Below are 18507 nucleotides of genomic sequence, written 5' to 3'. Positions count from 1 at the left end.
TCTTTCAATCAGGTTCATATTTGTAGGATATGTTGTGTTCAAGTTACATTCCGTGTTTGTCAATCGTTGTAAAGATGACAGGTTTCATTCATCGATTCGTTTCTTACTGCATCAATAAACAGCTCGTCTTCTTCTTTATCTGAGACCCGACACACTGCATGCACAGGTTTTTTTTACACTGTCTTCCTTTAGCGGGACATTGACTTTTTCCACCGTGTGCTTTTGTTTCCGCAGTAGCTGGATTTATGAATATGCTTGTATGTATCAGACGCTTCATATTTTTTTGCTGCCTTTTCAATTGTGTAATTCGTTTTTTGTTCAGCGCTCTTTGGAACTGTTGCTTTTTGTCTGTGCACTGCATCAGTTCACGTGAGCCGCTCGGTGTACATGCATCGAAGTTTCCCAGCTGTGCTGGTGCCATGTTGTGCTATGTCCATGGCTGTATCTAATGTTACCGAAGTCCCGGCACTTAAAACTTTCTCTCGCAGTTTCGCTGAGTTTGTGCCAAACACCACCCTGACCATCTCATTTTCCTCTGCATAAGGACAGTCCTTCACCCGTGAATATTTACCCGTGGCAGTTTGCTATTGGATTGCCGCTGACGGACGGCCTTATATGGATAGGCACTAAATTACAAACGCCAGCGACAGCCTGTCTATGAACTTAATTTAAAGTTTAGGTTTACATCGTGCTTTGTTTCCAAAGTAGCAGAACTCATGAATATGGTTGTATATGTTACTCGCTCGCTTCTTATTGTTTCTCTGCCTTCTCAATTATATAATGCAGGTTTTCTTCAGCGCTTTTTGGGCCTCTTCCTGGTTTTCTACGTACTGCGTGATTACGTGGAAGGCGTGATGATGTCACACGAAACTCCACCCCCACGGGTTTCAAGCTCATCTCCATTACAGTAAATGGAGAAAAACAGCTTCCAGTTATGACCATTACGCGTAGAATTTCGAAATGAAACCTGCCCAACTTTTGCAAGGAAGCTGTAAGGAATAACCCTACCAAATTTCAGCCTTCTTGCTTACACAGGAAGTTGGAGAATCATTGATGAGTCAGTCAGTCAGTGAGTGAGTCAGTGAGGGCTTTGCCGTTTATTAGTATAGATTACTGTGTACTATAATTCCTTTAGAGTAAAGGTCACTTGAAACAAAGTGTAGACTTTTGTAATGTCTTGTGATTGGAACATTTTATTTATTTATTTATTTATTTTTAAGTTTTCTTATGATATATTTGCTTTTAGGTGATGGGCTTTGGTTTATACCTGATGGATGGGTCAGTCAGCAACATTTACAAACTCGATGCGAAGAAACGAATAAACTTAACTAAGATTGATAAATGTTTCAAGGTAAGCAAGTGGCCAATCAATCTTTCAATTTCTTTTGTTTGTTCATTACTTTTTAAATCAACTGATGTTTTACCAAAACACTGATATTAAATTTGCTGTTATATATTCAATTTCAAAGTACATGTTGTTGCATAATCTTAATAAACCAAGCCATTTCTGGCTATAATCAGTAAATGTGGAAACTGGAAAATCACAGCATGTATAATTGGATAGGTGAATCTTACAAGCAAAAGTTTGCTTGTGGAGCAAGTTTATGAACCACTACACTAGCCCTACTTGAGCCTGTTCAATATATGAATAAGTAATATGTTTGATTCCTGTTTTAGCCCATTTTGATTGGTGCAGGCTTTTCATTTGATGAAAAAAAATTAAAGTTCAGTGAGTTGGTGACAGTTTTGAAACACTTCATAAAATAATGGAAACAACCAATTAGAGGTTGTTTTTGGAAAAGCAAATAGTAATTAAAAAATATGGATGATATTTTGCAGAAAGATAAAACTTTTGTTATGTTAAGTCTCTCTAATTTTTTAATAACTTAATAAGGAACAGTCACATTTTTCCAATTTATAACAAAATTATAGTGTGAAATGATGCATCCGTTTTCATATAAATCATCAGTACAGGTGGAATAACTCAAAAATCCCAAGAATCAGCGGAGTGTTTAGAGGACAGGCTGGCCATATCAGATCCCGTTTCTGCCTGTTCTACCTTTTATTCCTTTTATTTGACAGTAAAAGGTTTGCAATTATACTGTGTGTTAGTAGATTCTATGTAAAAATCTAACCTGATTATTTGATGAAGGCAGAAAAAAAGGTTGATGAATAGAGTGTCATACATTTTGCTCACATGTAGGGAGACTTAAGGTACTGAAGCCAAAAGGGCAGAATCTAATATTTTCTTAACCCTTTAACCACTTTCCTACTCAAAGGTTTAAAGCAATGGAAGGTCCTATTTTACATGTAAGCTCCAAGCCACTTACTCTGCTTTTGTGCTTATGCATAGTTAATAGGCACTGCTTGTCACATTTTGACAAAACCACATAAATGTTACTCCTTTTTTTAAATATGTGTGATATCAGGTGTATTTGTTAATTTGTTGACTATAATTTCCTTATGTCTCCTATTAAATATTAAGGTATATTTGTTAATGTATTCATTTAACTTAGCCTATAGGCGTTGGGAGGTATTGTGAAGTTGCCTATGTGCAGGGTTTGTGTGAAGGTGCTGGTCAAGTAAAGGCTTTCTTTTTTTGTTATTAATTCATTCTGTGGTAACAAGAATGGTTAGCAACTATAAAGTTCCTCCTGTGTTCTATAAGAAGGAATCATATGAAAATTGGAAAAAAAAAATTGATTTATGGATGCATGTTATTAAGCTGGAAAGGAAGAAACAAGCCCTCACTGTCACTGAAGGGGTGAGCAAGGGAGACCGCAGTAACAATCCCCAAGGATCTACCCAAAGACTTGTGTGTAGTTACAGTGATTTCAACTTTCGCCAAAGTGTTTCTAAAAGAGGAGGAGGACAGTGCATACACCAGTTTTTGACAGTTTTAGCAGAACGAAAGCAATGTCCATATCTGATTTAATTTTTTAATTTAAATGGCTTTATTGTTACATTTGCAAAAAAAAATTCAGATTGCTCTGTTTGGCTGCTTGGAAATTAAGGATAAACAGATTGCATTGACTTCTTGTGCACATCTTTCTTTTGACTCCATCAAATCTGCTTTGAAATGTATTTTTGGAGATATGGTGAGAAATGTTTTTTGTGCAATCCATGTAAAACAAGTGGATGTACTTTTTGCAGAGAACAGTGCCAGTGCATAATCCCAAAATGACTAGCCAAGGGCACTGTAGAATGGTACTTACCACTGGACAAAAAGACTTCACTCATAGAAAAGATGAAGTGAAGGATAAAACAGAAATATGTAATATTACACTGTTCAATGTAAATGACTCTATCAGCACAGTCTTATGTTGAACAATGGCTGGACCACTGTGTAACTGAATTGAATCAGAACCAACCGACCAAAATGTAAACTATCCCAAGTGACCTAACATTTAAGATTGAAGATGGTAAAGTAATGCACTCCACTAAAAGAGTTAAAACTTCAGCAAAGATAAGAAGGTTTTCCCAGTAAATTTTCTTCTCTTGTTAAGCAAATACACCCTAAAGACTGGAGCAGTACTTGACCTTAAATATGACAGGGCTATCATCTTCAAGCTGTTCATTCCCCTTGAACTTGCAACATCAGGACATTACTGCATTAACATTCTAGAAAAAGAAAGCAAAGGAAAGTAGCAGGTATGTTAATAGAAAAGAAAGTAAAAGGCAAGAAAATTCTAACAGTAACATTGATTATGAACAGAGTTGAACAAAAAAACAGTGCTAAAAACTTCACACTTTGGGCATGTTTCTGCTGATAAATTTGAAAGGTTAATCACTTGTTCTAGAAATAATGACTGTAAAATTGGCCCATTACTTAAAGAGTTAAGCATTTGTGACATACTATATGTATAAAATACAACATTTAGACTTAAGCCAAGAGACGCAGTCATCTGTCACTAGGGCCTGCACTCCAGCCACCTCATTCAGTTGTCACTGGCCCCAAGTCCTAATCATGTCCCTCGCTGCTATTCATCTGCAACTGCAGGGAGCCCACAAGCACTGCTCCTACCTGCTGGTATCACATAGCCTTTTGTGGGTGTCTACTGTGAGTGATAGATCGCTTCTGCTACTTGATCGCTCAGCAGGAGCGTCCCTGCCCCCCAAGTGCTCTATTCACACTCCTTTTGGTCCCTTTCCCGACTGCCTGCCTCCACACTGTAGCACCAGCTATGCCACAATCATGTCACTTTTCCTTCTGTTCCAACATTTTGTCATTCCTTTATCTTTTCACAGATCCTCTTCTTCTATTTCCTACCCTGGTGCCTTTTATTTATTCTTTGGGTGCACATGTTGCACTCATAGACTCCAGAGGCAGTTGGTTTCCCTGCACATGAATGCTTGACCATATCCACACCCTATGCCTAACTGCTCCGTTTATTTATTATTTATTATTAGAAAAATCTTTTTCCTGTTTCTCTGCAACCAGAACAGCTAGTCCATTGAAAGCTACAGCATGTTGTTTAGTTATTTTATCTCACTTGGCCAAGCCATAGTTTTCCAGTGCAAATTGCATTATTTGCGGCACTGAGTGTTTGTGTGATTTTCTGCATGTACAGTATATACAAAAATAAGATGGAGGAAGCCGTTCAGCTGTAAACAAAGAAACTATGTACAACTTGCTGAAAGTGGAGATATAAAAAAACATAAACTGGTTTAATTTTGTGAAACTTCATCATGCTTGCATGAGCTTTGAAAAAGTATTACATTTGAAATATTTTTTATTTGTGGGTTTTTTTTTTTTTTTAGCAACTCCAAGTTGTCCCCCTGTTTGGTGATATGCAAATTGAGCTGTCCAGGTATATCAAAAACAGTGCTCATTTTGAAGAAAACAAGTCCAGGTGGGTTATTCAGTACAAGTATTGTAAACAATAATGCTTGTTTGCTGTTTTTTCCTTTTCACTTTAATTTTCCAAAATTTTACATGGAAAATACATGATAGGGAATTCCATATTAAGCATTCAGTGTTAATGTGTGGTTCTATTTGTGTAAAATGATAGAATAATGACAAATTCTTTTCTTCCTCACATTTCTTAAATATACAGTTGTACTTAAGGAAAAAGCTGTATTTTTTATTTATTTATTTTTTTTATTTTCTGGCCTCTAGAATATTAAGTCTCTCTTTGATTCCTGCGATTTTTTTTTATTTTATTTTTTTTGGAAACAGATGGACATGCACTTCTTCTGGAAGTAGTCCTCAGTATAATATTTGTGAGCAGATGATCCAAATACGAGAAGATCATATGCGTTTCATTTCAGAACTAGCACGTTATAGCAACAGTGAGGTATGTAATGAACCATTTTCTTTTGTGAGAAATGTTTGCATTATAGAATCATCATAGTGCATGTAATCTGTGCATAACATAGGTGTGTACATTAAACTTTTTTTTTTTTTTTTTTTTTATAAAAAGATGCTTTGGTTGAAATGGCCTGTTCAACAAAGAATTTAATCATTCTGAAATGTACTTCTGTGGAACACTTTAAAACTTAATGTTAAAGCCATGAGTGCTTTTGCAACATTAAAACAACAGTGTGATACAGGAACTCTCCTACTTGAGGAAGTTTCTCAACCGTACATGCAGGGAATTTACTTCTCTTTCCATGATATCTGATTTGGAAGTGCTAATTTTCATCCTGTCTGTATCACATCACACTCCGCTGCAAACTGTTTTAGTTTGTACCAGAGATCACAATCTGATGAGGCCAAGCGGAAATCATCATCAGCAAAGTGCAGAGATGCATGTCTTATGTTCCCAAATTGAATACCTCCCATACCTTAGCTGCACCCTGATAGCCTGTTTGTAAAATTCCAGAACAGTGGTGGAGACAAGATGTAATATTGAACAGTGATGCTCGCATTGGTCATGAGGTAATATAAACCATGCAGACATGACTCTTGCTCTCCAGATGCAGACAATGACACTTCTAATACCTTCCCCAAGATACCATTGGGTATATGGTCACAAGCCTTTCCAAACCACAAAGCACATATAGACAGGATTGCCAAACTCCCATGACCTTTCATACATCTCTCTAAACATAAAGAACTGGTACAGTGTTCAGTGACCAGAACTGAATCTGCAATACACCCAATGAGCTTTAGCTGTTGTACAAAGTCTCTGTTCCACTACACCAGCATAGGCTTTCCCAGAGAGGCAGAACAGTCCCGTGGCAATTGGACCTTCTTGCCCCCTTTTAAAAATGCTACTTCTAAGGCACTGATTCTGCCATTGACACCATATTGAAGATACATGTTAACCAAAATGCTCCCATAGTCCAGTACCATCTAAGCCACTCCTTGCAACTACAGAGGTTTTTGATAGCTGTTGTGACATCGGCCAAAGTGATGGACCTAATCTCAGTACTGGAAATGCTTCCTCTAAGGAGAGCATGTCCACCGGGTTTAGGAGCTTCTCAGAGAGTTCCTTCCAGAACTGTTGATGACGTCCCATGTTAAGGTTAAGCCTTTGCTGGAAACAGTCCATAATTGGACCCTTGTAAATATTGTAATTAAAAATTAACCGAACCTCAACAGTGCTGGAGCTGTTTACCAGGGTATGATGGACTAGTCAATCTCAGCCAAAACAAGATACATACAGTCACCATATGGGCTCACCACTCACAAGGTGAAATGAAGAGGAAATAATAAACAAATAATAAAAAAGCACTGTCCAAGAAGTAATTATAGTGGTTGTTGAATTATTGTGAAACAGTGAGAAACAATTATTAAATGTTGGTGTTTTGCAGGTAGTGACAGGCTCTGGTCGTCAAGAAGCACAGAAAACTGACTCTGAATACCGGAAACTGTTTGATTTGGCTCTTCAAGGTCTTCAGCTGCTCTCGCAGTGGAGCGCTCATGTAATGGAAGTGGTATGTTTATATAAGATTTATTTATTTATTAATTTATTTTGCTGAGAGGGCAAAAAGTGAGCAACAATGATATGTCTTTTAACAACATTTGCCAACAAAATAAACGCTGGGAAAATACAGTGTACTAAATCAAGATGGAAAGCGGCAATATAACAGTTACTTTGAAGCTATATTAATTAATTTATAGTAGGTTCAAAACACCATTTCTTGTAGCATACCCCAATATGAACACAGATTCTTTTTCCAAGAGAAATTATTTATTGAAAATTGTCTGATGCAATTTTTGTTTTTTCAATTGGGTACTTTCCTCTAAGAAATATTTGCTGTCATAACAGATTATTAAAAAATCAAATATGATAAAATAGCTTTTTCTTTTCTTTCTCTTTTATTGCACATTTTCCCACCCTTTCACCCCAGTGATTTTAGCCTGTAATATGTTACCTAATACTTCCGGTTAGTTAACTTCATCATTAAAACACCTTTATTCTAAGTGCTTCTCCCTCTGAGAGAGGGAGGTAGGTTGTGTAGTTATGTGTCCCATGTCCCAGGGATTTGATGCACTGCATTGAGCCACGCCATAACCTCATACTGTAAGAAGTCATACATAATAAGTCATTTGTGCCTTAAAGATGATCTCCTCAGGAGACTTGTACCTTACACTGAAAGTATCCTGCTTTTGTATTATATCAGTAAACCACATAAATGCATCTCATAACAACAGATTTTGCAACCTTACTTTTGCTTTATATGCAGTTGTAAGGCTTGTGCACTAGTCATCATTACTGTGTAATTGCATAAGTAAAATCAAATCCCAAAAATTAAGGTAAACATTATTGAATATTTACTGATTTTTACAGCACAGTTATTGAATGCGGTAAAGGAAACTGTGTTTCTTAAAAGTAAGAGTTAATGAATCAGCAGGTATCAACTATTCAAAAAGCATATGCAACCACATGAATTTCTCCTACACAATATCCTGATCTTGTAAGAAGTACAGCAGGTAGCTCACCCATTTAATAACAGTGTAAGAATTAATGAAAGAACATTGGTGTGATGTATCTAAAGGTTATATCTGTGCGGTTAAAGCATATTTGTAGAAGATTTTTCCCATTTGTTAAAGTTAATTGCGGTCAGTATGATTGAATGCTTTTTCTATGTCAAGCAACAAATGTTGAGCTTGACCAGACAGAGCTGTGGCCGTATCAGTAATGTGAAGGTGGCTTTGATTGTTGTCTGCAGCATCAGAGGGTGGATTCATCTATGAATGGCAGATTATGGCCTTTTGGGAAGTAACCTTAGCAGCATGATGTTGTCATAGTTTATCCAGGAGGACATTTAGTATGAGAAGAAGTATGATATTAGAGAATCTGACAGAGGAGATAGTGGGTCGGTCTTTTTCAGTCAGTATTTGTTTTATATTATGCGTTGTACTTGAAAGAGCAGAGAATTGATTTAATCAAAGGAACTATACATCCTTGTTAAACCTTGTTTTAAAGTTTTTTTCCTATAGTTATAGGAACAATGCTGCATTATTTTGGTTGCAAGAGATTTTTTCTTTCCTTTATTTATAGTTTATAAGATACTTGACTTTGTATATAATATGAAAAAATAATCTTTGGTGATTGGTGTGGTTTAGCATTGCTTTGGCTTCATACTCATATTTCAGTAAAGTCATTTAAGTCTGTTCTCTTCTTACTTGACCTCTTTCCATCTAGTGAAGTAATGGATGTTTACAGATTTTCTAATACAAGAATCATGTCAATATTGATTTCAAATGAGAACATTAATTTATAGAAAATAGGTGTGAATAAATGCATCTAGATTATTTTTACTTCATTGTCAATGTGCAACCAGCTGTCTTGTTTATAGACATTGCAAAACCAATATGTTTACGAAGAGAATTGTACATTTTAAAGAGTTATCAGCAATACACCTTTTTGCTGGCTCCTATGACTGCTCTTTTATTATTAGACAAGTCAGAAGTTTATTTTTTTCTCTTTAGTAATTTGTGTGTTTGAAGAGAGATTGTTGTTTGTTAAATTATTGGTGCTATATTTATATATTTCTATAAATGGAAAATTTCTCTTTGGAAGAAAAAGTTCTTTCTGTCTGTGTATACTGTACATCCATCTGTTCATCATGGGCTTTCCTACAGACACTATTTTAAGAGCTGCTGGTCTACATTTATGTGGTACTATCCAATTTGGTTTCCTAATAATGTACAACAAAAGTGACAAGCAGGCACAGACAAAATTACAAACTGAATCTGTGCTAAAGATAAAATTCACAATATTCTTACAGATTTATTTTCTGCTCTTTAGTGATAAAAAAAAATTGACATGCTGAAAAAACTAATGTATCCCTCCCTTTCTTCCTAGTTACTGTAATGTATACACATAGCGCGTGCTGTGTAGGCAGCATATCAACCTTTGCCTTCTGTCAGACTTGGCAGTGCTTTTAAGTTCGGTATGTGCCAAGATTTAGATTGAAATTCAAGGGATTCCACTTCTTGAAGCAACTGAAATCCTCTGTCATTTCTCCAATTGCAAGTGAACAGTTTTTATTTTTAATGTTTAAGTTTGCCATCATATAAGAGTATGGAACATCCATTATAAGCTACTCGGTTATTTCTCTCACATGTATGCCTCATAGCAAAACAGACTTAAAATGATTTGATTTTAAGACTATGTGAAATTTGTCAAGCATTTTACTTGGCTTGGTAGCGTGAAAGTTTGTAATTTTTTTGCTTTATTTATTCATTTTCAGTACTCCTGGAAACTGGTTCATCCAACAGACAAGTATTCAAACAAAGACTGTCCAGATAATGCTGAGGAGTATGAAAGGGCTACCAGATACAACTATACAAGTGAAGAAAAGTTTGCTCTTGTTGAGGTACAAGTGGAAAAATGCTTTTTTTCTTTGCTTTCATTCAAATATCTGTTTTGCCACTGTAAACATTAACATAATGCCTTAAGATTACGTTCTTCAGCATTTTTACTTCTAGATATCCATAAGTAATGATTAAAACATTAATTTTCTTACATTATAAAAATGTATACATTTTGTGTGTGTCACATATTTGGGAAATGATGGGAGAAGTAGTACAATTTTTCATACACGATTACATTGTTCTATCATTAGCCTTTACAGAATTCTTTTTCTCCGATTATCGTCAGGTGATGGCTATGATCAAGGGACTGCAAGTTCTGATGGGTAGGATGGAAAGTGTTTTTAACCATGCAATTCGACACACAATCTATGCAGCTCTTCAAGACTTTGCCCAACAAACATTGCGGGACCCTTTGAGGCAAGCCATCAAGAAGAAAAAGAATGTCATTCAGAGGTAAAGTGATTTTCTGAAACATTATTTTTCTGCTAGCTAGAAACCTGTACTATGCTTTCAAATGGACCTCTATGAATAATTGAGGTTAACAGAATTAAAGATTTATCCTTTTTACACAAATATGACAGAGAGTGAAATATTTCTTTAAAATATTCAATACCTAGGGTGCTTTGCCCCCTGCTTGTTTCACTCGCCTAACCCCCCCTTTCGCTACGTGCCAACTACTTTGTGTCTCTGCCGCTCACGTTTTGAAGAGCAGGGCTGAATGCACCCCAAGGAGACGCGATCGCACCTCCGACACCCCCTTTTAAATGGTGATACAATGGGAAATAAAGTGGGTTTTTTTTTCCTCCTCTTTGCTCAATCAGCTGCTATTTTGCTTCTGCTGCCGTGCCGCGTGATTTGCATTTCGCTGTGCAGTTCTGTCATATCGCCTATGTCCATATATTCAATCACTTTTCGCTTTTATCTTTTCCACAATATCGCATTTAATTTTGATTCCGTGTTTGGAATTACATTGTGACAACACAATGTATAACTACCCATGAGATAATATTGTTTCTTTTTCTCTGCAAGATATGTGTCTGACATACAGTTGTGCTTGAAAGTTTGTGAACCCTTTAGAATTTTCTATATTTCTGCATAAATATGACCTAAAACATCATCAGATTTTCATTCAAGTCCTAAAAGTAGATAAAGCGAAACCCTTTAAACAAATGAGACAAAACTATTATACTTGGTCATTTATTTATTAAGTAAAATGATCGAATATTACATATTTGTGAGTGGCAAAAGTATGTGAACCTCTAGGATTAGCAGTTAGTTTGAAGGTGAAATTAGAGTTAGGTGTTTTCAATCAATGGGATGACAATCAGGTGTGAGTGGGCACCCTGTGTTATTTAAAGAACAGGGATCTATCAAAGTCTGCTCTTCACAGCACATGTTTGTGGAAGTGTATCATGGCACGAGCAAAGGAGATTTCTGAGGACCTCTGAAAAAGAGTTGCTGATGCTCATCAGGCTGGAAAAAGTTACAAAACCATCTCTAAAGAGTTTGGACTCCACCAATCCACAGTCTGACAGATTGTGTACAAATGGAGGAAATTCAAGACCATTGTTACCCTACCCAGGAGTGGTCAACCAACAAAGATCACTCCAAGAGCAAGGCAGTTAATAGTCGGCGAGGTCACACAGGACCCCAGGGTAACTTGTAAGCAACTAAAGACCTCTCTCACATTGGCTAATGTTCTTGTTCATGAGTCCACCATAAGGAGAACACTGGAGAACAATGCTGTGCATGGCAGGGTTGCAAGGAGAAAGCCACTGCTCTCCAAAAAAACCAAGTATAATATTTTTGTCTCATTTGTTTAACTGGTTTCTCTTTATCTGCTTTTAGGTTTTGGATATATTCTAAACTATGAAAAAGTATATTATAATAAGTATATATTTGATTTTCATAGAAAATGAATGTTTTATCTAGTTCATGCTATTTTATAACACTGTGAAATCATTTCACTTTTCATTGACACAGTGTGTGTGTGTGTCTATACACACCTACTTAAGAATGGCCAGTGGTTTTGTATAACGTAAAAAAGACAAAATGGAAGAAAATAGCAAACTGTTGTAACTAGATCCTTTTGCTCTTATTAGTGTTTTACAGGCAATTAGGAAAACTATATGTGACTGGGAAACTGGACGAGAACCACTTAATGACCCAGCCTTGAAAGGAGAGAAAGATCCTAAAGGTGGCTTTGATATCAAAGTACCAAGAAGAGCTGTAGGACCATCCAGTACACAGGTGTTTCAACCTTTTATGATATATTGTAATTAATTGTTGCAGTTTAAGTATATGTGGATTTAATAAGTATATTTGTTATTAGGAGTTGGTTTTTGGGATCATAGCATTTAGGAAGCAGATGCAGATTTTTATATTTCAAATTATTTCTGGGTAAGGGAAATAGAATTTTTAAGCTATGTCAAGTGAAATTTTTTCTGTATCAGAGATAAGTTAATGTGTTTTGATATAAAATAATTTTGAATAGTGCCTAGATACATTAGAACCCACTAGAAATTTTGCAGCTAAAGTTTCATAAAGGTTTATCTTAACTAACTGTATCCCCATTTAACACTAAAAGATTCAGCTATATGAATGCACTTGAGTACAGTTGTATAGTTGTCTTTACCTTTCTTCAGGTGATGGACTGTACACTTTAGGGGTGCTAATGAATGAATAAGTGAAATATCTATATATACATAATTGACTAAGTCGCCTGACAATGGGATAAGCATAACAGAGCCCTGCCCGCCAACTCTAACCCTCCTCCTGTGTCATGGGATACGCACGACAGAGCCCTGCCCGCCAACTCTAACCCTCCTCCTGCGTCATGGGATACGCACGACAGAGCCCTGCCCGCCAACTCTAACCCTCCTCCTGCGTCATGGGATACGCACGACAGAGCCCCACCCGCCAACTCTAACCCTCCTCCCACGTCCACCCTCGCTCTCTTGGCATGCGCACTGCCTGCTCATGTGCCCGCATGCAACACCTCACCAAACACAGTTCTTTTCGGTTCTGGCTGCTTTTCTATATATATAATCGACCAAGTTGCCAGACCATGGGGTACGCACGACAGAGCCCCACCCGCCAACTCTAACCCTCCTCCCGCGTCCACCCTCGCTCTCGAGGACTTCTCCCTACCGACGAAGTAACTTTCACCAGCGTTGACTCCATCCATCGTCACAGATCATCCTGCAGATCAACTTTCATTCCCCGAAGAATTTCTTAACAGTCTTACTCCCACTGGCATGCATAAACTCAAAATTAAAATTGGTTCAATCGTCATGCTTCTCAGAAACCTCATGCCAGCAAAAGGTCTCTGTAATGGCACTAGACTTTCTGTTACCAACACTCACCGCAATGTACTGGAGTGTAAAACTATTGCAGCTGCTACCTCACAGACTGTCCTTATTCCCCGGATTTCCCTGACCCCATCAGTTTCAAATTTGCCTTTTACTTTTACACGCAGACAATTTCCTGTTAGATTGGCCTTTGCAATGACAATTAATAAGGCACAGGGCCAAACTTTCAAAAAGATATGCCTGTATCTGCCAAAACCAGTTTTCAGTTACGGACAATTGTATGTTGCTCTCTCCAGAGTTCCATCTTTTCATTCACTCACAGTCGTATACTCTAACCCACCCCATTTGGACAACTGTGTCCTTCAGGAAGTTTTCCCCCCATCAATAAATAATTATGCAGCGTATACTACGCTGCGGGTTGGCTAGTTGTATGTATTTTTCCAAATTTGAAAAAGTTTTTCCATGGCATTTTTGACAGTTCTTAAACTGAAAATGCGGAGTGTACAGAACTAATATACAGTATTACTAAAATTAGTTCCCAGAAGTGTGATAAAACTGCACTTTTTAAAATATTTCAGGTCACTTATGAGATACTGAGGTTAGATCGGGTATTGAACATCTAGCAAAACGTTCATCTTGATAACCGTCGAGCAGTTTAAACATACATTTCCATACTATTTAATCATATTATACCTTGTATGGACTCTAGAAACCACACAACTCTATAGCTAGTTACAAAACAACTCCTTAGCATAGATACTTTAAAACTAGTTCTATAGTAATTAATTAAGAAAGTTATTAAGGAAAATGACAGAAATTGTAGCAGTCCAGTAATTTGTATTGATTAAACTTAGAATTTTGATGCTGGAGTTTGTTCATATCCCATAGAAATGCAGTTTAGGTTGATTGCTGATTCTAAACTTATCCTGCTCTGGGTCAGCATTAGTGTACCCGAGTCTGGTTGATTTTTAATTTGTTTATATAAGGTATGATATTTCATCACTTTTTTTTTTTTTGGCAGTTAGACAAACCAAACTTTGGTAACAACTATAACTTTGAAGCATTCATACTATTTGGGAATACAGTTATATCATGTCTAAAACCATTACAGTCCTAGTTTATTGGAAGTAAAGACTATACGATAACTTAATTACTTTTATCAAGAGATGCCTTTGCAACTACAGATTCATGTGCTGGATTTTTCAGTGCATTTTAAATGGAGAAATAATGATTTTAGTGGCAAACCAAGAGCTCTACAGCTGTGGGATGCCATAGAGATTATTGCTGTAAATTATCAAGTGGGTTCAACAGTATCTAGTTTACTGTGTGTTTACAATATAATATATTTTATATGTATGTCACTTTCCTTTTCTGATTATTTTTCCAACTGTTTAGTGCATGGCATTTTTGTCATTTTCTCTGCATGTTTAAGTCAGAGATCTTTTCATTTTAGCTGTCCAGCTGACTGCATTATGTTATACTGTAAAAAATCGTTAACAAAGAATTCAAACAAGAATGAATTCAAGATATTTTATTGTATGTACACATACACACAGTCATGCATGTGGCTTAGTACCATAGCATAGCTTTCTTACTTACAATGAGGTAGAAAGTTCCACCCACATATATACTGATTTTATAAATAACTATATCCAAAAGATTTAGTTAACCACAGTAACACAGGAAATTTAACTCCACATTCTCCATATTAGTGAAATTTAGTTCATCTCATAAGCAGAAATATCTTTGTTGTGACAGAGATTACTGTTTACTGTATATTTGTATTATTAGTTGTTTTTACTGATATGGTCAAAAATGTATATCACAATATAATTAAAAATTACCATGGTTATGGCATATATTACAGTATAATATTTGTGCAATTATCTTTTACACTGATTCCAATTTAGGTGATTCTGTTGTCCCCATTTAATAGATTAATAGTGGAGTGTGTAGTTCAACTGTGATTTTCTTTACGTACTAACCATTTTAATGAAATAATGTAATAATAATAAATAATACATTTTATTTATGTAGCAACTTTACCATGCTCAAAGCACTTCACAAAATTTCAGAATTAACAACAGGAAAAAGCTGAAAAAAGATCAAATACACAACGTTGGCTACAAAATACTGTATATACTTACATATAAGTCCGGTCTTGAAACCCGAAAAATTGATCATAAAATCAGACCCGGATTTATACGCCCGTTCAAAAATGCAACACTTAAATATTTTTTTTTACAACCTTTTGCCTCCTCCAATCTCGCATCAATTTCTCAGACGCATCAAATTTTGTTGCAGCAACGCAGTTACCAATTTCTAATGGTACTTAAACGACGTTTAATTTAAAACCAGCTTCAAATTTTCTTCTGATCGAACGCTCCATCGTAGATAATGGATGGTCTTACGATAAAGGTGTATCATTGCAAACATTGCTTCGGAATAGTTCGGGTATTACCATGTGGTCACGTAGGCACACTAGTTCCAACTTATCCACGAGTATTTACGGTAATAGCGGCATTAAACACTAAATAAAGATAAACATACGAAGTACAAAGCTTTGAATTAGAATTACAGATAATAAACCAGAGTAAAATAAAAACAATAGGGTGAATTAAATGCTTTCCTGAACCAATGAGATTTAAGTTGATTTTTAAAGAAATGAATCAGCTGATCTTATTAATTTATATTCAAAATATCTTTATTGTGCAAAATAAAAAAACTATATAAGAAATAGATATATTGCACTTGCCCATTAAAAAGACCCAGAATCGTTGAAAATGTGTACTATATGGATGCTACAGTAAAACAATAAACAAAACTGACAATTAAGAAATTTCTAAAGAGTTATTCTTCTCAGTTCCTTTAGTTCCTCATTGAACAAAAACAAGGAACCCTAACTGGAGTCGTCTTCTAATTTTGGCTGCATTCCTAGCATCCTTTTCCCAATATATGCAGCATCTCTCTTCTGAACATGTCCAAACCTACACAAATTTGCCTCTCTGACTTTGTTTTCTAACCGTCCAACCAGTCTCTCATATTGCCTTTCAAAACATTTTCAAGAGCATGAAGAAAAATTATATAAAGACAAACCAAAGAAAATTTATATCTACACTGACTGAATACTGTTTCAGCAAAATCTATCAAACCAAGGCAGATAATACATACAGCTCACTAAAGAAGTAAAAACTGAAACCAATGTTGGTGGACATTTTTTAAAAAAGATATTCTTTTGATAAACATATTTGTATGAAACAAAACATCTCCAGTTTCATGCTTTCTAACTTTGAATATATACGGCATGCATGCATAAAAAGATATAAAAATAATGTTAATTGTTGCCTACTTATGACTTTTTTTATACTCAATTTTCTCCTACATTTTTTAAAACTCTGTTTCCGTTAGTGCCATAAGCATTTGCTTATTTAACTTAAGGTAACCCTGGATAAATCACCGTTATTGTTAGTGTTTGAAGTGGAAGAAATAACAGCCAGCTGCCTTCTTGAAGGATCACCTCACAAAGTACAAAGTAGTTTAAAAGAGAGAAGTGGGGGAAATTTCCACTTCAAAGTCCGAAAATGCAATCATAAACGGTTTCAGAGGCATGGAGGGAAGAGTTGTGGTGTACCACTCTGTGACAATTGAGGGCTACATCACAAGGTAACAGAATGCCCAGCCTCCACCAAAAATTAAAACTTATTCCATTTGGCAAAATATTCCCAGTATAACACAAACCCCTAAATTAACGATATGATGTATACTTTTGTAATATTGATGAGTAATGCTGCTTTAAGTAGGAATTACAGGTTGCCTCAATAGTTTTGCTATACTTATTGAGCCATGGGCTGTCAAATTCACTGTTTACAGATCAAGTTTCAGATGACTTAGTTTAGGTTATATAGTAGAATCATTTGGCAGGTTGTTGTTTTGAGTATCCTTGCAGATATGAATGGCATGATTACATACTGTGTATAGTCTCACAGCAGTATTTAGGTTTGAGCAAAAAATTTTACACAAGTCAAAGACATGCTTATTAAAATATTACATGGAAACTTATTTAAGTAAATTTCATTTTTGATGTCTCTATAGTTTTAGAACAAATGGCAAAAGAACTAACGTTTCTAATGTGGAAATATTTTCCATGTCAGTGAAGCTTTGCTACATGGATAAACAAACACACCTACTCATTTTTTTTTCTTTTGTATAATACAGTGTATCAAATATTACCAAAGTAAAATAGTAACTAGTAGCATTTTACACCGTCTTCTACGGCAAAATCTTAAAGCTGCAGAGACTGCCACACAGATCCTACATACAGTGTTCACTTTTTTTGTTTTCTTTTCAATTACATACTTTGATTTTCAGTTAAAAATCATCTGCATTTGAAGTAATGCCTATCCCTCAGAAGAGTTAAAGACTTTTTGTACTTTCTTTGGGTGCACTGGCAAGAAATCATAGGTAAACTTCTATATAAAGAATAGTTTGCGTGTTGCTTACATAAGTGGAAATAATGGTGTGCCGCTTTTACTTAAAGTAGACAAACAACTTGGAGTTCTGGCCAGGCTGTCACTTCAGGAGGGCATAAAAAAAATGCCTTTTTGGTTAAACAGGAAAGAGTCTGCATTAATTAACTAAGATTCTGCTTAAATTATAATGCTAAGTTAGCGGAAAACCATATCCTATCCATTGAAAAAGAAAAAAAAAAAAAAAAATTGATCCTTGCCACTCAAACTTTGCAAAAATCATTGTAGAAAGAAAATTGGGCATAATCAGCAATTTGAACAGAAACATGATCTTCCTTAAGTGTTAATTGCATGTTAAATCCTGGGAGAATTGCTCCTAATTTGTTTTAGCCAGCTTCAGTTAAATCTGCTACATAAAGGTTGCACAATAACCATAACTATTTTTTGTGGGTAGCAAAATTTCCCAGGACAATATCAAATGCATCCTAAAATTAGTTTTTACTTTCAACAACACTGAGCCCTAACTGAAAGAACTTTGGGAAAGGTACCGGCCAAAGGCACAAGTAAATATAATGTCAAACTAATAAATTAAGTATTTTCTCTTACAAACCGCACACTTCCCATATGTGTGCTATTGCCTAAATATTTGGTACTTAAAAATTAATTCATAATATACTTTTTAACCCCTGTTAGTTTATGCTATCATTCATCTGCTGAAGCTACTTGATTCACCTTCATAGTTGTGGGGAGCAAGAGCCAGTCGTGGATTGGTACACATTTGTACATTCTTCCACACTCAATAATGTTGCACCGGTTCAGAGTTACAAATCAATTTAACTTGCATATTTTTTTGGTAGTAGACAATTTACGTTTTCTGATTATTATACAATATATATGCATGAATAGTTTTACTAATTAGTTCAGTAAAACCTGTTTGATAAGGGTGTAATTGTTTCTT

At 35.7% G+C, this 18507-nt stretch overlaps 1 protein-coding gene across 2 annotated transcripts in view; it reads left to right on the top strand.

Annotated features, from left to right (window-relative positions):
* The window catches only part of cyfip1 (cytoplasmic FMR1 interacting protein 1), a 131893-nt gene that overhangs the window by 51241 nt on the left and 62145 nt on the right, over window positions 1-18507 (top strand). For both annotated transcript variants that reach the window (XM_039744714.1, XM_039744716.1), the window contains exons 9-15: window positions 1247-1351; window positions 4762-4853; window positions 5180-5297; window positions 6760-6882; window positions 9649-9774; window positions 10059-10225; window positions 11875-12022. In XM_039744714.1, coding sequence (XP_039600648.1) covers window positions 1247-1351; window positions 4762-4853; window positions 5180-5297; window positions 6760-6882; window positions 9649-9774; window positions 10059-10225; window positions 11875-12022 — 879 coding nt within the window. The remainder of the gene's footprint in view (window positions 1-1246; window positions 1352-4761; window positions 4854-5179; window positions 5298-6759; window positions 6883-9648; window positions 9775-10058; window positions 10226-11874; window positions 12023-18507) is intronic.

This window comes from Polypterus senegalus, chromosome 2, assembly GCF_016835505.1.
Source record: "Polypterus senegalus isolate Bchr_013 chromosome 2, ASM1683550v1, whole genome shotgun sequence".
NCBI classification, from domain to species: domain Eukaryota; kingdom Metazoa; phylum Chordata; class Cladistia; order Polypteriformes; family Polypteridae; genus Polypterus; species Polypterus senegalus.
This window is presented reverse-complemented; position numbering and strand designations above follow the sequence as displayed.